Source organism: Xiphophorus couchianus, chromosome 22, assembly GCF_001444195.1.
Source record: "Xiphophorus couchianus chromosome 22, X_couchianus-1.0, whole genome shotgun sequence".
Classification (NCBI taxonomy): Eukaryota; Metazoa; Chordata; class Actinopteri; order Cyprinodontiformes; family Poeciliidae; genus Xiphophorus; species Xiphophorus couchianus.
In genome coordinates, this window is record NC_040249.1 from 30,319,218 (window position 1) to 30,343,447 (window position 24,230).

Consider the following 24,230-nt stretch of genomic DNA (forward strand, 5'->3'; position numbering starts at 1 on the left):
TAGACCTACTGAGGTGAATCGACATGAAAACACTCCAACATGCCAAAAGTTCCAAGGTTTACTTTAACTTTTGTGCAAGTTGAATGCCTTTTTCTCGAGTAACTGAAACTAAAAAATGCTTGGGTAACACGTTATTTGAAGGGGTGTGCATAACACTGACATGGCACCTGCCATGAACATAATACCCATATTTTCTGGCACAAAGAATGTTTTTGGAAAGCTTATTCTGTTTTTTTGTGTTTTTTTTGCTATGTTGACAATGTGTCCAGAAATGTGTTTAAGAATCTATTAGAACTATTTTCTCATCAAGGAAACAATCAGTTCTTTCTTTAAAACAATAGACGACATATTATTCATTCATAACTGTGCTTTTCTCTTTCAGAGCTGTAGCTTCAATGCCTCTATTTGATTTGGAGAAAGTCTAAGATAAAATCTCTTATCTGGTAGGAAAAAAACAATAAAAAGTCAATTGTGCTTTTTTAGGTTTCATACTTTTTGGATTAGTAGGTATTATGTCAGTAAATATTGCTGTGTTTGGTCACCCATCCAATTTCTGTACACCCTTGTCCCTAGTGGGGTTGGGTGGAGTGCTGGTGCCTATCTCCAGCGAACGTTTCGGGCGAGAGGCGGGGTGCACCCTGGACAGGTGGCCAGTCTGTCACAGTTCAACACAGAGACAGACAGGACAAACAATCATGCAACTCACACCTAAGGAGAATTTAGAGAGACCAATTAACCTGACAGTCATGTTTTTGGACTGTGGGAGAAAGCCAGAGTACCCATAGAGAATCCACGCATGCACACACACTCCAAACTCCATGCAGAAATACCCCAGCCCGGGAATCGAACCCAGGACCTTCTTGCTGCAAGGCAACAGTTCTACCAACTGCACTTTGTCATTTAAGCTTAATTTATTAACTGTAATTGGCTTATGCCTGCCATTTGTTTTTGTCAGCAGCCATTTTCAGCATGTCTTGATGACATGTTCATCACTCTTTGTGAGCTTTCTTTTTCTAACGTGTCTGTCTTTCTGCAGGGGCGTTTTAGGGAAGCAAGGTTACCAGTGTCAAGGTAATGTCTTTTTCCCTTAGAATGACTTTAAAGCTACCACCAGTGGCATGCTGAAAGGTCAATTTGTAACTTACTTCATTCATAAATAAAGTGAACATCATTTGTGTCTTAACAAGAAATTAACTAACACTATTATGTAACAGTTCACTTTTCACTTTTTATACTTTATGTAAAGAACCAGACTTTTTAATTTTTAAGAAGGTTTTAAAAGTTTTTAGGCTTTTGAGGTGCTTTTTAGTTTTTCTTTGGACTTTGACTTTTGTACTTCATCAGCTTGTAATGTATGGTACTTATGTAATGAGACAATTACTTATAATAAATTCCTCCAGATTAGAGAAACTTAGAAGCTAAACACTTGGTTCTGGTTCTGTGTGTTGCTGCTAGTTTGTACCTGTGTGGTCCATAAGCGCTGCCATGAGCTCATCATTACCAAGTGTGCAGGAATGAAGAAGCAGGACGACACAGTTGGAGAAGTAAGACCTGATGTTTCCTACAAATACTTCATGGAATAAAAAAAGCTCTGTTCCTATGTCATACTTAGCGACCGTTTCTGTATTTTCATTTGATGTCAGTTTATTGTAGAAGCATGGAAAGCCTTCCTCAAAGTGAAGGTTTCTAGATATTTCCAGACGTATTTAATTAATTAATTAAGCGTGCTGGTTTTCTCGCAGCAAGTCGGGTCTCAGAGGTTCAGTGTCAACGTCCCGCACAAGTTCAGCATCCACAACTTTAAAGTTCTGACCTTCTGCGATCACTGCGGCTCCCTGCTGTGGGGCCTGCTGCGGCAGGGACTCCAGTGTAAAGGTAAACCTGGAGCTCACCACAGCACTTCTTCCCGCCTTATCAGGTGTGTGAGCTTTCCTCTGTCTGTGCTGCAGTATGTAAAGTGAACGTACACAGGCGATGCGAGAGCAACGTCGCTCCGACATGTGGAGTGGATGCCAGAAGAATTGCGACCGTCCTCTCAGATCTTGGATTGACACCAGATAAAATCTCCAACAGCGCCCAGAGGCGGAAAAAGGTTGAGACTACTTAGTGTCTGTACTTTAAGAAACTAAATGTGTGTGTTTTCATTTACTGGATTTGATAATCAAAAAATGAAAACATTTACATGTGTGTTAAACATGTGAGTTTAACACTCATATGTTAAACACATGTCAGTGTTTAACACATGTAAACACTCAATAAAGCACAGTGTGTGGGTGTATGTGTATGTGTTTAAGCAGCTTCCTCAGGCTCAGGATCCTCAGCAGCTGCCATCAGAGCTACATCAGACAGAGGAGGACCACTCGAGGTCCGCTCCCACCTCTCCATGTGACCAAGGTAGGGAAAATCATCTCACAGCGACCGTATACACTGAAGTATTGAAATAAGCACGTCATAGCTCATCTGCATGGTGACTCTGCAGTTCAAACAAATCACTAAACACAACTACAAAAACACAACATTAACTAAACAAAGCCACAAATTAAAAAAAGCAAAACAGTAACAAAATGGAAGAGGTCAATCTCAGTGGGTAACCTGACACATGGTTGATTAGACAACACCACTTTTGATTTTAGACGAAGAAATTATTCTGGCATTCTTTCCTTAGATAGGCAGAAGGGTAGTCACAGTGCCATCTATTGTCCAAACTGTGAAAAAGACCGAAGCTGACCTTTGTAGTATGTCCCATTTCAGTATATTCTTGGATAGCGGTTGCTATGTTTGGATCATCGATAGCATTCATGTTTTCAGCAAACGCCAGATTGACTTCCGGTTTTAACGCCAAAAGTGGAATCGTCCAGTCAACAATGTTTTGGGTTTCCAACTGGGACTGGACTGTTCTGCTTTGGTAAAATTCTTGTTTTTTCTTAATTTGCAGTTCTGCTTACTTAGTGTTGTTGTGTTTTTCAATCTGCAGTTGTGTTTAGTGATTTGTTGATATGGTTTCCACTTCTGGGCAACCATACCTCTTTTCATTTGGCTCTGCGCAGACGTGAAGGAGCTGGAGAACATCAGGAAAGCTCTGTCCTTCGACCACCGCGTAGAGGAGCACAAAGCACACCCTCTGTTCTCGCCATCATCAGTAATGACGGTGGGAGAAAGAGGGGCAGAGGGCGTCGATGGAAACGGGGTAAAGGAAGAGAGAAGCCAGGAGAATGGCGAGGTCAAAGGTCACAGCGCTCCTGCGATAAAAAGGATGAACCTGCACGACTTCCTGTTCATAAAGGTGCTGGGGAAAGGAAGCTTTGGAAAGGTTGGTGAAAAAGATTGAGAAGAGTGGATAGGTTTGGAGCGGGTGTTCTCCTCTTACTGTGAGTGTGGTGCAACCAGGTGATGCTGGCCGAGCTGAAGGGCACCGACGAGGTGTTCGCCGTCAAAGTGCTGAAGAAGGACGTGATCCTGCAGGATGACGACGTGGACTGCACCATGACAGAGAAGAGGATCCTGGCGCTAGCCAGGAAGCACCCGTATCTGACCCAGCTGTTCTGCTGCTTCCAGACTAAAGTAAGGGGTACTCACATGCAGGGACAGCATCATGCCACCGGAGGGCAATGTCAGACCATGTTAAATCTGGAGATATTTGTGGACATCTCTCTCAAGTAGGAGAAAGTCTGTCAAAGTTTATTTATATATCACAATTACAACAGCCTCAGTTGACCAAAGTGCTTCACAACAAACAACATCACAGGTAGATAAATTACAAAATATAAATACAATTAAGTTTAGTAAAAATAATGAGACAAATATATAATTGGTATCAGACAATTACATGGATTAACTTACAGAGGAGTTTTTAATAGAAAAATAAAGATGGACCGTTGATATTAATATATAAAAATAAATTAATCTCTTAGACAGATAAATAATTATCAAAGAACAAATGCAATTCTCAGGCCCTCAAGAAAAATATTCAGGGTTTATTCCCATGATGAATCTGCAGCAACTAAGTTGTTGTGAACAGAGATGATCTAATCCAATCTTTTTTGATATTTAAACATCTACTAATAACATTTTTTCTTTTTTTTTCCAACGATTGTGTTGTAAAAGCTAAAATATATAAACCACACAGGTAATGTAAGCTGTGTTGTTGCACTGTCCATACTCAGAGTTGTGCTCATAAGTTTACATACTCTGGCAGAGTTTTTGAGTTGCAGGACATTGAATCGTCATCCAAACCTCTGAAGCCATTTTGTTTTGTGTTTGCTCTATGTAAACAGCAGCCATAGATAACCAGATTAAATACATCCAGCCTATCTATCTCCAGCTGCCTTTGAGCGAGAGGCAATAACACTTAACCAAACAACCACAACCAAAGTTGTGGTGTACATGTAGCTCGCCAGTACACCACAGGGATACTTGTTATGAGTGCGTATTAAAAGTCAGTGAGTTTATGGGGCCAAATTGAATGAACTGAATATAATGTATGCATTCACACTGGCCATGTTTAACCCGTTTTAATCCAAATATAAATTGCTTACCTAGAAAGTCCGGTTTGTTTGGGGAGGTGTAACCAAAACGTGAACTTTGGACACCTAAAAACCTCGGTTCAGCTGAGGTGACCTCTGCTCAGTTTGAAGTAGGGCCAGGTAATTACTGTATCGTTTATAATTTATCATAGTAAATTTCTCATTATGATAAGGATTTTGATTTATTGTTATCACGATAAAGTCCAATTGATGTTTAAAACCCCCCCAAACTGTCCTTATTGTTGGGATTCATAAGATCGACAACAATAGATGACGCATTATTCATTTATAACTGTGCTTTTCTCTTCCAGAGATGTAGCTTCAATGCCTCTTTTTGATTTGGAGAAAGTCTAGGATAAAATCTCTTATCTGGTAGAAAAAAAACAATAAAAAGTCAATTGTGCTTTTTTGAGGTTTCATATTTTTGGGATTAGTAGGTATTCTGGCAGTAAATATTGCTGTGTTTGGTCATCCATCCATTTTCTGTACACCTTTGTCCCTAGTGTGGTCGGGTGGAGTGCTGGTGCACATCAGATAGTCTAACTATTTTTTTCCAGTGTTTGTTTAATAAAAGCCTCAATAAATATCAACACATTTCAGAATACAGTTACCATCTGTAGCTCAGTGATAAATCACACTTCTTCATGTGACTGGTGTCCTAAAGAAACAGACTACAAATGGGAATGCTATTGAAGAGCAGTGTTTGTAGTACAATAATAGCTGAGACACACAGTCACAAAGTTACCTAAAAAATTTAATATTTAACGTCACTTTTATCATTATCACAATAGTACCACAAAATATCGCCCACCTCTAGGTTGAATGCATTAACGGCAAGCGGACCGGAGACAGCTTCGAAACCATTAAGTGGACTGTATTGCAGGGCATTCTGGGTAACTGCTCAGAGCAAGAAAAAAACACAAAAATTGTAAATTGGGCGGAATTCATGGTTGACACATTAATGATCGAAATGTTGATCACTAAATGTGCACTGTGTCAGTGATCATTGTAATTAAACGCTTTTTATTCCTAAATAATTTAGAAAAACTCATAATTTTTAGCAGGGGAGCCATTAGCACAGTGATAGTCATTTAAACCTCTCTCAGCTTTCATCATTTCCACTTTCAGCCGATTTTCCATCTATACACTAAATGTCCTAAAACTGACAGACACACAAAGCCGCCCTTGTTCCCATCAGAAAACATGTAGCAGGTTTGTACATTTATGTAAGAACTTGCTGTTACTGTACTGTGTTAGTGTTAGTCCTTTCACTGCAACTTGAGCCTGACGGTGCAACACTGTTGTTTTGTTTTTTTCTTTTGAGGCTTGAACAGGTGGTGACCTTTATCAGCAGACGTCTACTAAAATAGAACAGGTAGTAGAAAAGGAAAGCACGTAAAACAGCTTTTATTTTTAAGGTATAAGATGATGTATTTCCTGAACTCCTGATAAAATGTGTGGCTGGCTTTTCTCAAAGTACTTTTAGGTAGTCGGTCTCAGTGATGTCAGTAACGCGTTACAAAGTAACGCGTTACTGACGTCGGACCACTTTTTTCAGTAGCGAGTAATCTAATGCGTTGCTATTTCAAATCCAGTAGTCAGACTACAGTTACTTATCGAAATCACTTTGCGTTACTATTTTCTTTTGTTATTTAATCGTATTTCCTCTACGCGTCTTGTCAAGTGACCGACGTCTATATGCTACATAAATGTAAACAATGGAGGGAGATGCGCATTTTGTTGGTAGAAAATCTGGAACTATTTTGAGTTTCTGTTGCCAAGTCCAATTATTATAATTTGGGATTTTTTTTGTTTTTTAAGTCGCTTGCAAATTTAATGAGTGGCGGGTTGCGCCTTTTTGGGCTCATTTTTGAATGTGAAGTTGCTCATTTGAGCTTGGAAATAAACAGAGACTCATAATAAATCAAAAATAGGTCGGTCATTAAGGTAGTCTTAGTCAGGCTCTCCCTGTCCATCATTTCCCGGATGATCCGTCCCGCTGTGTCTTTGTTAATGCCAAGTTAATATATTACTTCTGAATGACGTCGAGCTTAGCATTGCGCTCCAGAAAACTGCAAACATCGAGACTAATTTGAACAGCGCAATAAACGTGAAAACAGCCACGAATAAATGTGTCCGTAGTTGCCAATAATTACAATGTCAACTTAACGCCATTATAATTATTAATATTAAGATAAGTGTCACAAATCTGTGCAGCCATCTGAGTTGTGGAGCTGCAGGAGGAGCTCTGTGCGCTGCGCTTTGACACCAAACGCAGGGCCGTAACGCAGAACCTGGAGGCTGGGGGGATATATGGGAGCTTTAAAATCCTTCTTAGAGTTTTCCAGACAACAGTGGAAAACAAATTAATCACGTTTTTTATTTGTACTGTTGTAACTATTAAACAATCTCCTCTTCAGTTCAACCTTATAAGTGGAGACACATTGTTGATACCATTATAAAATAGCTTATAATTAAGTATTGGCAAAGCTCAATGTAATTTTCACAGGAGGCAGAGCGTTGTTGTTAGCAGCTGCTGAAAGTAACTAAAAAAGTTACTTTTAATGTAACTTAGTTACTTTCCAAATCAAGTAGTCAGTAATCTAACTAAGTTACTTTTTCAAGGAGTAATCAGTAATCCGATTAAAGTTACTTTTTCAAAGTAACTATGCCATCACTGGTCAGTCTTCAGAAATTTTTCAGTACTTCAGTGATATCAGCTCAGTTTTAGTGTTCTTTGTGTTTGGTGCTTTCCTTTGACTTAGAATCTTAGTCATCATGTTTTTGGTGACAACACGATATTTACTTAACATATTTGTACTGAAGTCCAGCGGACAATAAAAGACACTAGCAGATATAAATTCACCTTAATTAGAATTTCGACTCGCCTCCTTGTCTGTAACTGGGTCATAGATGGTGGGGGTAGTCCAAGTTTAGACACAATCTCATTGTCAGTCATTTGTAGAATAGCCCCAGCAAGTTAATGCCTCATCTGAACTGATAACATTGACCAATGGAATGATGATGATGATAATTGATGATAATGATGATGATGATGATGATGATGATGTTATTCCTACATCAACGACCGGCTCCAGAAGTCCTGGACTCCAGTTCCTTTTCTTCTTCATGTTCATTGAGGCTAATTTTAGGTCACTTTTCTCTATATGGAGTCATTTTTAGCAGCAATACGCAATAACTTCAGCTTCCATTAATAGTGTGTTTGGAAAATCAGATTTTCAATTCTCAGATTTTTTTTTTTTCTACATGGAGCATAAAACACAAAATAAATTAGCCACGACACTGGTTTTGTTTTCATTGTGAAGTAGAACAAAATGTTTAACCTGACAGTAGTTTGTATTTACTGGAACAAAACAATGACAGGAAATGTTGTATGGCATTATTAAAAATACTGAACTAAAGTGTTTCCATAAAAATAGAATGAAACACACATTGCCATTGATCACACACATATGGAGCATCACATGGATCACAATTCAGTAAAAATAGCTTCAATAATGACATGAACAGCTCTGGAAAAATTAAAGACCACTTAAAGTGATTACTCTTTGTAGATACATGTTTGAGTAAAATGAACATTGTTCTTTTACTCTATGAACTACTGACAACATATCTCCGAAATGTCAAGCGAAAATATTGTATTTATTTGCAGAAAACAAGAAATGGTCAAAGTAATGAAAAAGATGCACTGCTTTCAGACCTCAAATAATACAAAGAAAACAAGTTCATATTCATTTAGAAACAACAATACTAGCATTTTAACATAGGAAGAGTTCAGAAATCAATATTTGGTGGAATAACCATGAGGGTTCAGTTCAGTGTTCTCTTCATTTTTTCCAGATCTGTATGTTAAGATACATAGTTATTCAAATGTAATGTTCACTTGTTCAAGTTTAAATTTATTACTTATTAAAAGCATATACATTTTTAAGTGACATTATGTGTTTCAGTGCACCATTAAATAACTCAAACTGTCACTGTGACGCATTGCTTCACAGTGAAGCAAATGTCATCCATTTGTGTCTTCAGTCCAACTAAAGGAAATATATCTAGGTCCACAAAAGCTACATGAAACACTTGTAAAATAAAAGCAGCTTCTACTAGTCCACCTGAAAAGCTGCTGATTTGTTGATTTACTCCACATAATTGAAGAGTCAGTTGTGGCCATCTTCCACATACATTTTCTTTTCTTTTTATCTTACCAACTTTTGTTTCTCCATCTGAAGGGAATTTCCGCACAAAGACAAAAAAAAAAAGAAAGCTGTTTTCCGGGGTTCGGCTAGACTCAGACAGGAGTTATTCTGCTAACATTGTTTATTTTCTCTGGATGTTCTAGAAAGTCTCATATCGGCGTCTCCTTTTCACTTTGTTTATTCCTGTTATTATGCCATGCAGCAAACACAAACACATGCAGGGTGGACAGATTAGAAGCAGAGAGGGGACATTGTTCTCAAATTCTGCTGCACATTCTTTCTCTCTTTCCATTTCTTCTGCATTTCTTCTTTTCTTCTCATTCCTGACAACCTGACGCCCGCTCAAATGAGTGCACACACACACACGCACACACACAACGGTCTGTCAGAGGTGATTGCCTGTGTGTTGTCGAATGAAACAAAGGAACCGTGGCACTTATATAACCGCTTTGATTGTTATCAGTAACCTGATGCGTATTCCATATGTTGCATAAAGCCTTTCTCATCACCTGGCTCTCCGTGCTCACTTCCCCTTGCCCTCCCGTGCTGTGTACATCTACTGCATATCTACTGCACATCTACGGCCGCCACGTCGCGCTGCTCCTCTATTGGCTCTTTGCACGTACGGCGCTGACGTCATATTTGCATGAGTGAAATGCGGCTTTCTTGCTTCCGCTTTGAATTACCATGACAGTTATAAAATATAAAGTCGTATTTCAGAAGCAAATAATGCAATACCATGAACATTGTTGTCTTCCGAATATAATGGGCTTTTAGGTTTTCATGGATTTCCAAACGATCCTGAATTAAGAAGATGGTGGCTTGTAAATATTCATTACAACAAGTTAAAGCTAACCCCACACAGCAAGTTTGCAGCCTTCACTTCACTCTGGATCAGGTTCTTCAGCCTAAAAAAATTACCGCGGGGGAGACGGATGGTAAATAAAGGAGCCATCCCTGTGTTATTTCCATGGAATCACTTCTGCATTCAGCCTGAAAGAGCGAGTGTATAGGAACGAGTGAGCAGACCAGAGCCAGATTGCCAAGCAACTGATCTGCCTGTACACACTGCTGTAAATACCATTTTATTTGAGCTGTTCATAAGAAGCATGCAAAAGTAATAAAACTAAATAACACGGAGATGTTAAGGAGCAAAGCCATATTTTTCTAAAAGCAACAACTTTGAACCTCAACAGCACATATCACATTTTTATGAAAAACTTGTCCTAGACCAGTGGTCCCCAAACCCCGGGCCGTTGACCGGTACCGGTTCATGGACCAATTGGTACCAGGCCGCGCAAGAAATAATTCCGTTTTATGTGTTGAGTCTGGAGGATCTTTTATTTTGAAAATCCTTTAACCGGATTCTGTCAGTTACATCTTGTTCGCCAACATTGAGCCCACAAGCAGCAGAATGAGTTAGAAACAGCAGCAACAGCATCGGTGTCGGTCGTCTTGACCCGCACCCCCTCCACGCCCCCGGTCCACAGCAAATATGCGAAGTCTCGACCGGTCCGTGGTACTAAAAAGGTTGGGGACCACTGTCCTAGACTATTGCCTACTAGCATATGCTAAAGGTAATGCATGTCACCTAGTGTAAAGAAAGTAACCTTCATTTCTGAATGGATAACGAGGCGTACATCTTAAAATCTGATGGGGCTTTTGTTGGGGCTTTAGATCAATGTATATCATCAATTGTTACCTTGGGCTATCCCTGCAAGCCCAAGGTAACAAAATGCCATCTTGTTAATGAGTGTAAACTGCCATTTTCAATAGACCGGAAGAGACCGAGTCGCTTATCCCCAAACGCGGAAGCTGACGTGCTGGGCAGGTCAACCTCCAGGAAGATCTGCCCAGCCGCCACCGGGCCATTCCACGCTGACAAGCATTGCTCAAATTTCTACAAGATTTCTATTCTCCATTATGCTTTTTAAAGCAGTTATATAACATAAAATATAATATATTCATATTCTGCTCTTAGCAACCTTGAAAGAATCACTGAATATTGACAAAACGGAACAATTCTTATTTCTGACCGCTGCAAGATGGGTTTCTTTTATAGCTGTGTCATAGTCATAAGAGAGGGGGTCACACTAACCATGCGTGCACTCCTACAGGTTTTTTTTTTCTGTGGTTTTATAAACTGACGGTGATAGAGAGAAAAATATGGGATTTCTAGCAGCTTTTACCATTGTTTTTTGCATTACGGATAATACATAAAAGCCATAAAAATAAACAGTGCATCACTTTAATGCTACAGCCTTATTCCAAAAATTAATAAATAAATGAATGAAAACATGGAACATTTTTATTTTCCCTCCAAACTTTGTGTTGGAGGGAAAATTTGTTGTAATGTAATCAGATTTGTGAAAGACACAAACAAAAAACATAATTTTGTCACCTGCTGCTCGTGTTTATGTTGACATAGTCATAAGGACCCTTAGCTAAAGTTTTTGGGTACCATAGATAAAAATATTGCCAAAAATAACAACTAACCTGTGCAGGGTTTCCCCCAGAAAACTTGCTAAGCCCGGTGGTTGGGACACATAGGCGGTCCACCGTGTTTTTGTAGTAAAAGATGTTAAGTGGACAGGAAATGTAAAAATATTACTGTGTAATTATATGTTTAATTCTCAACTTGACACTTTATACAGGAAAACATTGCCACTGAAACGGTATTTAAACCCACAACGAGTCTTAAAAACAACAAATCAAAAAATATAATTAAAATGAATATCAATTATTTGCCCTTCTATTTAATCCAAATTAAGTCCCCTCATAAGGCCCCCCAGGGCTTCAGCGTGGTGCGTGACTACAAGGACAGCATAGTCACCTGGCTGAACCTGCCAACCACGAACACATACATAAAATGCTTATAAGCATCTCAACAAGCTGCGGAGCATGTTGAGATGTAAACAACGCACATAATTCTTTGTTCACAAAGATAAATCATTCTCATCGATCCTCAGCGCACACGTCTGAAAGCGCCACTACAAGTTATTCCTGCGGTTCACTTTGAGTTGCGCAACCAGAACTAACGTGGTGGAGTTTAAACTCTTACCCTGATTTGGAATTCGCCAAAGAAAAATTATTCCACACATGTGGTTGATGTAAATATCCATTTAGGTCAGCCTGTGTCCACTTTGAGTGAAAGGAGGAGCGCGATCCGTGCTGAGATCAAGCAGTGACAACTCACGAGGCAACGCGCAGCACCAGCTGTGTGATTGGACCGCTCTCTCGGCTCTAAATGCATAAAATATAAATGTATCTTTTAGGAATAAATTTGCTCTGCCAGTGAAATGCTCAGAGCAACAGAAACGCTTGCAATCCGAATAAAATAAAATATTTATTGGCCTGGAGAAGAATGAGGCATGGCGGGCCGCCTTGGTTTTATTATATTTTCTGTTTAGGGTTAGGGGTTAACTTGCTGCTTTCTGCTTGTTTTTGGTTCTGTGTCCAGTTAGTTTTGTTTCCTGCCTCTGAGGTACACCTGGTTTCTGTCTCAGATTGATAAACATGCTCTGCGTTTCCTCGTTACCTCCCTCAGTGACCTTCATTCAGAGCTGGATCACTTTCGTTGTGTTACTTGTCAAACTAAATTCAGATTTCTTCCTCTCAGATCTGGTTGATCTTTGCCAGGTCCTGGAATCCCAGTCATGTTTCCACCTCAGCACCAGCAGAGGTAGCAGGTAATAATGTTTTCAATTTGGATGATTTTTGTTACCTTTCTGCACATTGTTTAAGGAAACAATGTGCTCCAATCTCTATAAAGGTATAGAGAGTAGAGAATTAGAGAATGTCCAAGTCCACATTTTTTGTTCCCTGTGCTCCCTGGATAGAGAAGAGACCGATGAAGGCTTTCAGGCATTGGTCACAATCCATGAGATGTAAATGCACCTCAGCGACAGTGCATTGTATCAATAGTGTCCACAAAACCTGTGGACACTATTGCTTTAAGCACTCTAAATCTACAGAATTCAATTTAAATTTGAATATTTTCTCTGATATTTACCTGTTTATTTAATGGTAAAAGCAGAATCAGCCAGAACCCAAAACGCAGCCACAACAAGAGGAAGGTTAACCAAAAAGTTTTATTACTAAAGTGAATGGTGTAGAAGGGTGTGGTCACACTAGTGGGTCAGGGACGAGGAATCCACAGGGGTCAGGAGTCCAGCCGGGGGAGGGGAGGGTGAATGGACAAGGGGAGATCTGTGGGGATTTCAGGGGACAAACAGACGACTGGGACAAAATCCACCAACCAGAAGCTGAGTCTTGAAACGGTCCGGGGTCATGCACGGGAGGGTCTCAGGCAAGGAAAATCCAGAATCCAGAAGGCAGGAGGCAGGGTCAGAGACAGGCAGGGTTCAGCAACAGGACTTTCAACAGCAGAAGGATTAGGCAAAACTCTGTGGTCAAAAACAGGCAGGATCAGAAACCAGAAATCTCTTAGGAACATGGGACAACAAGGCTTGAAAGCTGTGACAGTGGCAACAGACGATCTCGCACTGAGCTGGTGATGAGCAGCTGTTTAAGTAGGGCCCAGCTCAGTGCGTGTGAGGGCAATGAGCAATCAGCACAGCCAAGGCAGAGCTGAAGGGCTGGAATCATGACAGTTTACCCATGGAGCCACCTGTTTTCCCTCTCCTAATCTTTCCGTCCTGTTACATCTCCTGGAAAACCTCGGCGCAGAATTCCCTGCTCCTGCATGTTCCTCACACATTCATGATGCTGAATAGCTGGAAGGCCCGTTAGGTTCATCTCTTCAAGTCATTTTGAAGGAAACACTAAAACAACCTTTATACAAATGTTTTGCTATTGCCAGATAAAACTATTTGAAATCGAATTACAATTTGTTAAAACAAAAGTTCACATACGTAGATTTCTAAATAAATTTTTATGTAAAACATCCCCCTCTTCAGAAGAAATCATGATGTTCCCCGTGATGTCGCTCATTTAAAAGTGTTTGTACTTTCTGTGACCTTTGTTCTACCTACCCCTTCCCCTCCATGTCCCTCCTCCTCCTTCTCATTCTTCTTAATCGACTGTGGGATCGCGGCCGTTCCCCTATCGGCCTAATTACCACAGTGAAATGTAAATAACATTACACAACTGTAACGTTGGGCCTCTTTTTTGAGGCTCACACTGATGTCAGGGAAGAAAGCGACAGAAAAAGCAACAAGAGGAAGGGACAGCTGGTTCTGATTTTTTTTCTTCTCTCCCTGTTGTGATGAGAAAGCGAGATGATAAACTAATCGAAAACGGGACAGAATAGTCCGGAACCACATGCAACACAGTGAAGAGAGAGTGTTTCTTTTTACCAAAGTGTAATTGGTGAACATCAGAGGAAGCAGAGGCGAGCAGAAATCAGCCAGGTGCATTAGGGAGGCTTTGTTCTGGGCAGCTTGTGACAGGACAGCGACAGACTGATGGAGCGATGCAGAGAGATGAACAGATAAAGACAGACAGGGACACCAGGAGGTTCATACAGAGGACTGAGGTGGAACAAAATCCAACCAAAACAAAACAAAGCTCATCGAGTCATTGATGTTGAGTTTGAACTCCATCTACCATATCAGCAGCTCTTATTTATAACCATCCATAATGCACAATCATTAAAACCAGTGACCTTAACAAAAGTTGTTATTTGAACCCTGAATGTTAAAGTTTAAAGCTGCACGGTTAATATGTGAAATGTGATTGGATAAATATCAGGCATCTTCTTGGCCTCATGTATGCACAAGCATCAGGAGAATACAAAAGCTTTATGTCAGATGTTCACAACTTCCCAAAAATACACAAAGTCAGACATTCAAATGTCTTCAAGATGCATTTTTCTTGAGAAATGCATCTCTGCATCAGTCTGATACAGAGCTAAAAAGTCTTTTTTCACAGCAATTTGCTTCACACAGCAGCAAGGAATAAACCAACTCTCATGTCCTGTTTAGCTAGCACTAGCACTGCAAATAATGCTAGCTAAATAGAAAATGGTTTAGCTAGCATTTGTTTTACTTTATTTGCAAAGAGCATGTCACAAGTAAACCGAATATGGATGAATATGGAGGAGGATAGACAAAGTAAAATTAGATTAAAACAAATTTGTATATTTTATCGTGCTGCTAAAGATGTTGTTTCATAGTTGATTACATGTAACAAGAGTTAATTAAGAAACAACTTACTATTGTATTTAATATAATAGCAGTCTGTTTAATTTTTTTTTACTGAGTCTGGGAGCGTAGTGCATAATCTCTTGAATCAAACATAAGGAGTGAAATTATTATTTTTTTAATCACTCTATGAAATAGGAGGAAAGTTGTTTTTTTCACCAAGATGACTTGTAGAAACTGAAAATAGCTGAACATTTCAGTTTAATCAATTGTATATTATGCTAAGGTTGTAAGAAAGAACTACGATGGTGGCCAGTCTGCTATTCATCATTAAAGACCAAATAGAGACCAGTAAGATATTTCATCCATTCATCCTGTTTCACTTTATGCACGTGTCTGAATGAACACTACAACGCTTCTCTGTTGCTAAGTGATGTTAAAAAAAAAAAAAAACTCACACACATCCTGTAAAGGACAGAATATCCAAGATGATAATATCCAGTACAATAAATATGCAGTAGAAACCAGACTTTGATCCAATGAACAACCCACACTGTTCTTTAAATTCACTCTGAAAATAGTGTTAAAATATGACGTTACGTACACAGAAATTACCCTACTTAATAATGTTTTTTTCTTTCTTTTTATTTTCCTAAAGTTCTACAGTTAGTTCAAATTTGTTTGCTGCTCTGAGGCTTCAGTTGGAGCGTACTCTTTGGTAATTTCATCCTTGACAGGAGTCTTATTGGCATAGCATGGTCCTCAGACCTTTACCTAGACGTTCACTTACTTAACCAGCTTAGAGTTAGCAGATCAGAGAACAGTCGTATCTTTGTGCTGATGGTGGGCTGATTACCAGGTTATCTTTTCTGTAATTGTTTTTAACTCATTCTTATATTGATTCTATATTTCAATGGTCTCAGATGAGCCCATGGTGCCTAGTAAGGAGCCTTGTTCCAGTTGCGTTGCCTTCAGCTTGTACCAGTTGCATTCTGCTGGAGTTAGTCACAGATCTATGGCAGGATTAGGAGTGTTGAGACACAGTTTTGCACAAAAGCAGCATTTATTAGTGTTCTGCCTTTGAGAGAGAGACGTTGCCTGTCTAGGAATATCTCTGTTATTCTGCTTCACCTGCTTTTAAATATTTGGATAAATTTTATTAGTTTTATTAGTTCTTATTACAAGGTGTTTGAATGATTTTGTGTTGAAGGTGAAGCACTGGGGTTTTTCAGTGCCTTTGGAAAGGTTAGGCCAGTAATTATCCTCACAGCTAAGATTAAAATCAAAGTGAACTGAAAATATACCAAACTGTTTCTTTAAAGTTGTGTTTTTTGTTCACGGGTATACCTCCAGTAATGACTGTTCTTAAGAAATACAGTGCTGGAAGATTTGGATTTGGATCATTTATGTCTCAGGAGCCTCAAGAACCCAAAAACTGTGCTGCAAATGTGATAAGAAGTCACCTTTTTTTTCCAGTTTTTGTTTTCTTGTTTTAGTAGCCTGTAAAAATCAGCGCATTATTGATGTCCTCTGAGACCTCGGTGAAAGCCGTATCTCTTAGTGAAGCTCTAGGGTTTAAATGTGGCAAAAGATATGATGAGCACAAAGCTCACTTTCACAGACATGAAGAGGAACATGTAACAATGCTGTAAAAAGTGATTCCTTCCTTACAGATTTAGTCTTTCTGTTTTTTCATCACTCTTAATTTGGTGCATTTCCATTTCAAATGAGCGCAAAACGTTGATACTCAGATAATTGTAAAACACATAATTTCTGAATTGTGGTAATTCCATTAAATAAGAAATACAATTAATCACACATGAGTAGGTTTGTTCACATGATAAGTCATTAAAATTCTGAAACGCCTACCACTTTTTGTCGTCTTCTTCATCTCCACCAGTAGTAACGGCCAGTTGTTGATCATGTGACTTGTGTGATGTGAACAAACCTTTCCTCTGTAGTTTTGCAAATACACTCATTTTGATACGCCTGAAAACTCGCCTCATCCTCGAGCGAAAACCTGTGATGGAAAAATGTGAGTTTTGCCAAAGTTGTGTTTCCATTAAGCAAATTTATTTTCCTAATTCCGATAGGCGCAATTATATGGTCAATGGAATCGCAGCAATTGTTTCAGATGATTAAGAATAACTTGAGGAAACACAATTTCAAATCAAGATTTTATTTAAAAAACATCTGTCCAAAGCAAGTGATGTGTAGAATAATTACTCTAATCCTCAAATCCGGTGGCACTGCCCTCATTAAGTGTTTGTCATAAGCAGAATTGTTCAAATTGGAGAGTTTTTGGGCATAAAAGACATTGAGGTTATGCCACACCATCTCAGTCACATTAAAAGTCTAAACTTTAATTCATCCACACCAAAACTTTTACTTGTTATTCTTGTGGACTTGCTGGTGTGACTTAGGCTATTGTCCTGCTGCAAAACCCAAGTAACTCAATGGTCAGACAATCTCCTTCAATGAATTTCTGGTTCTGTTAAGCCCAGAACACATCTTTTCTATGGCTGCATTCTCTTTGCTAGGTGGAATGGGACACTCACCTTCCATAAACCTGCTTTTGTCTGGTCAGTTTCTAAGATTTTATTTTTTATTTTCAAAAGTCGCAGAGATCATCAGGATGTCTTCTGTCATATTTGAGTGTTTCAGGTGTTTTTGGTCAGCAGTGGATTTCACCTCATGACACTCTTGCATGTCAGGTTTGACTAGCAAACAGTGACTTTTACAGAAGCTGTCAGACCTTCAGATGTTCTGGCTTTCTGTTTTGTGATTCACTGGATGAGAAATTGATGCACTCATTATTTGAAAATTGTTTTCTTTTTATCAGGTTATCTTTGTCTAATGTTTTTATTTTGTTACATTAAAATGGGACAAACAAAAATAGATGAAATTTGATTGGCCAAATACTTTTTCTCTTCACCATGGCACCAACTGGACACGTGACAACAGAATAATAGTTTACAGGTATTCATTGTGGTGGCATGCAGTTCTCTGGCCAGCAGGGGCTGACTCCCAAACACTTTTAAGAATGAAAAGAAGCTGACATTTCCAGGGGGTCTGAAAAAAACTTTTTCATATAAAATGCTATTTTTTTTCTTTAGGTGTAGAGTAGCCTGTCAGAGTTATTATGCACTAAAAGCAACAGTTTTACTTTGTTTTTTTGCCGTACACCCAAACACCCATTCAGTTACATCATTGTTAGATGTCATATTTTAAAGTAACATCAGAAGGGCTCAAAGACAATTAGCAGTTTATTTTTATTTATTTATTGTTTTAAAACACAGATTTATTCGTGCCAAAATGTGATCTAAACCACAAACAGACTGTTGGAGGCTTTGAGTTGCGCTGAATGAAATCACTCAGTGCATCTTTGCTGTGGCCTCTGTGTGGTAATGGCCAGTAGCCAAACAGTAATGGCTTGTAATGTTCCGAGGATAATAGGGCAGCAATTCACTTTCCTTTTTTTCTTCTTCTTTTTCTTGGTACATGGACAAAAGTTCAAAACCTCGTGGTGTTGTTTTTTTTCTCCACCATTTTGAGTAATTATGATGAATGTATATATTGTAACTTTATACACCGTGTGCATATATACCGGTACAAAAACAGTCTATTTTCTTTTTTTAGGAAATATTACACATATTTGGTTGTGCTTTGAAAACCTTTCATAATTTCAGAACTGCAACGTAACTGTTATCTAACCTTGATTTAATTGCATTAGCTTCTCAAATTAACCCCTCGTGCTTTAAGAGAACTTTCCATAACTTCTGTTTGATGATCATCTTCTGATTAGATTAAAATGATAAATAACAATTTGAAAAGACAGCTATGTTGTAGAAAAGTACTTAAACACGTCAATTAATATAGTCATGCTAATACGGTACGGTTTACAAGAGCAGCTTCACTATTTTCATTTATTTTTTTTCCCACCCTTTAATAGTTTTCTAATATATTTAAAATCATCTTCACTTTACCTACTTTCCTACAAAATGTCTTCTGTTCTCCGGTTCTGTTTGGTGAGCTTCTTCTAATGACATTTTTACAAAAATGTTTACAACTGATAATGTTGAACCTCAACTGATTATATAAAGGTGCAAAACAGGAACAGACAACAAGGACAAATGCCAATTTAAATATCGCTTATATTGATATTTTCTGATCTGAAAGATTTTTAAAGGAAAATTATTATCCTGGTATTGTATAAGCTGATGTGAAAATATATAATATCTAAATCATCTGTACTCTTGCAACTACTGCCAACATCCTTCACTGAATTTGATTTTCCAGATTGATAATGACATAAGTTTCTGAATGACTATTCATTCTTGTATCAGATTTCTGCCAGCTCCAGCTGCTAAATCTGAGATAGCAGTTCAGTGGGAGGCTTTTTCTAGAAATAATGTTGATTAAAATAAAATACATCAAAAGTCACTTTATTCGGCATTAAAATGATTTGTAATTCAACAAGGCAGGAATAGACGGTAATTATTTATAAACAAAAGCAACGTGACTGTTTTTAAACCAATTTAACAACTTTCGTTAGCTTTAGCATGTGTAGTATTGCTAACTGGACTTCTTTGTGTATTTTATAGGCTTTTAAATGTGTGTTGTGTGTCAAAGTCTTCCAACAGACTACCAACCCCATTTCCAAACCCCTTAAAGTCATGGCAACCAGCAGACATGGAGTCTTCAAACAAACAGACACTAGAATTTTAAAAAACTCTTAATTTATCTATAAGAATGACAAAAATGTTTCAAAATGATAAGCTGGGTCCAAAATAGAAGTCAGCATAACAGAATCTGACTAAGGTAACAGCACTTTGTCAACAAATCACTTTTAAGACATTTTAAGACACTCTGCAACTTCAGCCACTGACCGTTTATAACACCAGCATTAAATGTCATTGCTACTTACAACTCAAGGCTAGTTTATTTCTTGATTTTCAAAATATATCTAGCTGAATGGAACAGATTGAAGGCTGATTTTAAACAGACTGTAAAAACACATACCTTAATGTCTAAGGAAGAAAACCAGCATAGAAAATAAATAGTAGTACAAATATATAAATACAGTTCATCAGACATGTCAAATTATTTTCATTTAACCAAAAAGTTTGTTTCTAATAGTAATAATTTAGAGGCTGTGTCTCAAAACATAATTCAACAAAGTAAAAGCAGTGCGGTTTATTTAATAATTCATCTAAGAAAATGATATTAGTGCTATTTCCAATAAGAAGAAATGTGTTTGTTATGTAAAAATATAGTAAATCTGGTAGGGTTAGCTATATTCATTCTGAGTTTTGTTCTATAAATCCTCATCTGTTATATTTCCTGAAACACAATCAAATGTATATTATCATCAGCATCATTTGGGTGACAACACACAAACTCACAGTGCAGCAGCATGTCATGATTATCTGGAATCTCTTCCAGGAGCTTTTTTCCATTATACAACTACATTTATCTAATTTGGAATAAAAAGTGTCATCCCTCTCAAACTGCTCAGTTACTAAAGTTAGATTCACCAGCATAATACCTCTAGATGTACCATGTGGGTTGACGGCATCATTAAAGTATTTCTCTGCCAAAAGATATGACAGCACCAGCCTTTCCTTAACATTTCTGTGTGTGGGGGTGTGTGGGGGGGGGGATGTGCATGCGTGGGTGTGAGTGTGTGTGTGTGCGACAGTAAACAGCGTGCGTTATTGGTTATATAAGGCTGCGAGTTCAGGCTTGGCGACATATGTTTCAGCAGGGTGGCATTCTGAGGGCATGGCGCACACAAACACCACAGACACGTACACACAATACCGAGATAACCATCGAGACATTATTGTCTGTGGATCATCTGGCTGTGGGCCTATAGAACGGGGGAATGTGCGCGTGTGCGGGGCTGTGTGTGTGTGTCAGCAGAGGGGAAGCTAGGATCTGTACATTTGTAATTACAGTCAGGAAATGTTTATTCATGTTTGATTGGGTGGGACCAGTCGGGACATTTAAACAAACTATTTGAGCATCCTGTTTAAAGTGAAGGGAGAAAAGAGGCGGAGCATTGCTCGGTTATGTAACACCCAATCATGACTTCCCCCGTCTTAAAGTGGCAGCTTCAGCTCTTTGTCTTGTTCCTACAATAACGTCTACTTCAACTTCATGTTGGGTGTCAATCAGCCGTTTAAATCCTTTTGTTTGTGTATAGTCACTGTGGGTCATTATGTGTCAATAAAACGGAGGGAACTGTGGTTGCCCATGCAAAGCAGTTCCAGATAACAATGACGTGAAGATTAGGCTGCAAATCTGATTTGTAGTAATACTTTAGGAAATGTTTTATCTGTTTTGCTATTTGATCATTAGATGTTCAGGTAAGATAGACCAACTCTTCATTTTAAGTCTTTAAATTACATAAATCTGCATTTCCATTTTTCATGGGAATTACAAAATTTAATTTGCTTAATGGAAGTGCTTCAATTTTGTAAAACAAACTCCTGTTTTTCGATTTAAAAAATTTTGCGCTGGGATCAGGTAGTTTTTCAGTCATGTTGAAATGTGAATATTTCACAAAACTGCAATAGAAATGCTTTTATTCTCATCACAAGGAGTCACATGATCTACTGGGATGTTAATAACACCAATGAAGAAGATAAAAAGTGTTTGGAGGATGATGACGTGATATGATTTTTAACCACTTAAAACAAACTTATTCACATGTGATTGTATTTGTGCTTCTTATTTGATCTAAACACCACAATTACAAACACAGTTTTGTGCTCATCTGTAATGAAGTGCAGCTACTGTTGCCTAGAAATTGGAATCACCAATTGCCATAAATGTAATTTTTTTAAAATGAATTTATCTCAGCAATATCATTACACCACTAGTGCAAATGTTATTAGCAAAACTTGAAAATTATTTCTAATATTTAGAAAAAGGTTTTCACTCTGCGAACAGCTGTTGTTTGTGGCTCTTTTTAGGAAGTATTCAATAATATAATTTAAAGTCAGAGTGATGAATCAAAATTATGAATTGTTACCACTGCTGTATTACATCCTTCAGTCCTACAGGAAGTTCTTTAAATTTGAAAACATGCTTTTGTTTTTGGCTACTGCAGGGAAAGATGAGGCAAAACCAAAGATTTAACATTAGTTTGTTCAGAAAAAGATAAAGTGAAGGAAAGTGCGGAGTGTTTGTAACCATGTCATCCAGCCCTTATTCAGGTACGTTATTTTAAAGGAATGGTGTTAGGTACAAAAGATTGAGTGATTCTGTTAAAAATAATTTTTCCTGAACGCTGAAATACCTCGTGCTGCTGTGAGCAACATATTTATGTTTTTTTATACTTTTATACTACAATAAATTACTTCCTGCCAGGCTGGTATCTATCCCTGTCCTTTGTTCTGCAGCAGAAAACTTTTTAGTGTGACATTAAATTTTACATTGTACACTGATCTAGAGCTGCACAGTTTGACCACTCTGTGACCAAGTGGTCACAGAGTGTGTGCCAGATAGAAATAGTCGTGTTTGGTTGCCTGCAAAGACTCATGTTAGACTCTTGCTCCATGAGACTTGGGCCGGAAATTGCTTTTCTAACCTGACCCTCGGGTAAAGACAAAATTTACTCTTTTAGATGTGCCATCTAAACATAGATGTATCCTCTTTTAAATAAAAGCCTAGTTCACACACTTCCTGTGTCTTTCTAAAGGTTTTGGAGGAAAGAACGAACAAACACTCGGTTTATGTTTCTCTAACTTAAAGTGCAAACCCTAATTACTCCTGCTATAACTCTTGACAGACCTCTCTTTGTTTCTTATATATGCTGCTGTTTATATCACAGCTATGTCTGCAACACACACTCTGTCTCTTTTATTTCCTATATGAAGAAAGGGAGGTGGGCTTCAGGAAGGGATTGTTTTTGCTCTACCAAGGGAATAAGGAGGCACAGAGGGTGTGGTGTGCTGCAGTCAGTGTTTTATGAAGGTATATGATACAAAAAGACTCAAATGAAGGTGCTTTGAAAAAATAAATCGCATTAAGGGAAGTCAATATGCTTAGTGTCAAACTTTTACTACTGATTCAGAAAAAAACACAATCACTTCCTAATAGTTATAATATATTTCTAAGCACCTCCCAAGATAGCCAGGGTCACTTTACACAGCAAGCACAAAATGAAAGAGTAGGTTGAAAAGTTAAAATACAAAATAGAGTCACCATAAACACTAAAACAGAGTTCTTGAACTTGGTATTCATTTCAAGATTTGGTATTGCAGATAGATGTCCTTATGAGTGGCTTGAGGTAAATATAGGAGGGCAGGAAGTTTTGTTCATGCAGATTGTTTGAAAGATGTTGAAGTAAATTTGGGATGTAATGAAGTTTGACTGGACAGGAGTAATAGCTCAGAAGTGTTTACAGTTTCTTTGGAGAAAGTTTGAGGTGGACCAAAATGTTCTCTAATGCACACAAAGGGGGAGAATGAGACCAGAGGAACAGTGTTAAATATTGTCAAGAGAAAAGGGGACTGGTGATTTGGGCTGGCCTTTATAAACGGCTCACAGGGACAGTAGCCCAGGGCCACAAGTTTATAGTATAGGTATCCAAAGGCTTTTTTTTTTTTTTGCAAATCCATGTTTTACAAAAATGGTTAACACATATCAACTGAGTTGTTTTGATCATGTTAGATTTTTTTAAATATAAACAATACAAGTAAATAAATCAGTAAAATTGTAAAGTTAGAGTACATCTTTTTGGGATCAACATGTAGACATCTGCCAGACGTTTTAGGCCAAAAATGCATTAATTCACACCTACTGATATGTTGGTCCACCTATCAGTGAACTGTCATTTGCATGAGTACTAAACAGATTTGGTCCCAGAACCAGAGCCAGCCCACATCCTTCTAAATCCGATCCAGCTGAATACAAAACCTTGAGGAACACCGGTGGTATCTGATCTCAGTGTACTGCCAGAGAGATGAGTTTAAACCAGCTGAAATTTCTGACATTCATGCTAATAAATAGCATGTCCAGTAGGGAGAAATGGGAGGAAATGTCAAAGCCCAAAGTCAGACTAAGAAGGATGAGAATGGTTCTTTCATCAGCTGCCATTAGGACGTTTTTGTAGATCTTAACTGAACCTGGAATTGTTGATAGAGCTGTTCTTCAGATATCTTTATTTATTCCCGTCATAACTAAATACATGAAACAACAAAAATGTATTAAAATGAAGCCTAGGTGTAAATTAAAATTGGAAGATGTCTCTAATCTTCATATGCAGTGGCTCATTCTCTCTGATAGCGGTTACCAACGGCAAAGATTTACAGTTCTCAATTAAACTTTCTAATACCACAGTCTCTCTCAGCGTGAGTCTTTCCAGGTTGAACTGCAGT

At 38.3% G+C, this 24,230-nt stretch overlaps 1 protein-coding gene across 3 annotated transcripts in view; it reads left to right on the top strand.

The window, feature by feature from the left end:
* LOC114137801 (protein kinase C epsilon type-like) overlaps window positions 1–24,230 on the top strand; it is a 125,479-nt gene that overhangs the window by 66,026 nt on the left and 35,223 nt on the right. Inside the window, exons 4-10 of one of the 3 annotated variants that reach the window (XM_028006628.1) lie at window positions 1,037–1,071; window positions 1,456–1,544; window positions 1,743–1,875; window positions 1,950–2,092; window positions 2,295–2,394; window positions 3,048–3,310; window positions 3,388–3,561. In XM_028006628.1, coding sequence (XP_027862429.1) covers window positions 1,037–1,071; window positions 1,456–1,544; window positions 1,743–1,875; window positions 1,950–2,092; window positions 2,295–2,394; window positions 3,048–3,310; window positions 3,388–3,561 — 937 coding nt within the window. The remainder of the gene's footprint in view (window positions 1–1,036; window positions 1,072–1,455; window positions 1,545–1,742; window positions 1,876–1,949; window positions 2,093–2,294; window positions 2,395–3,047; window positions 3,311–3,387; window positions 3,562–24,230) is intronic. The other 2 variants (XM_028006629.1, XM_028006630.1) reach the window with 2 other exon arrangements.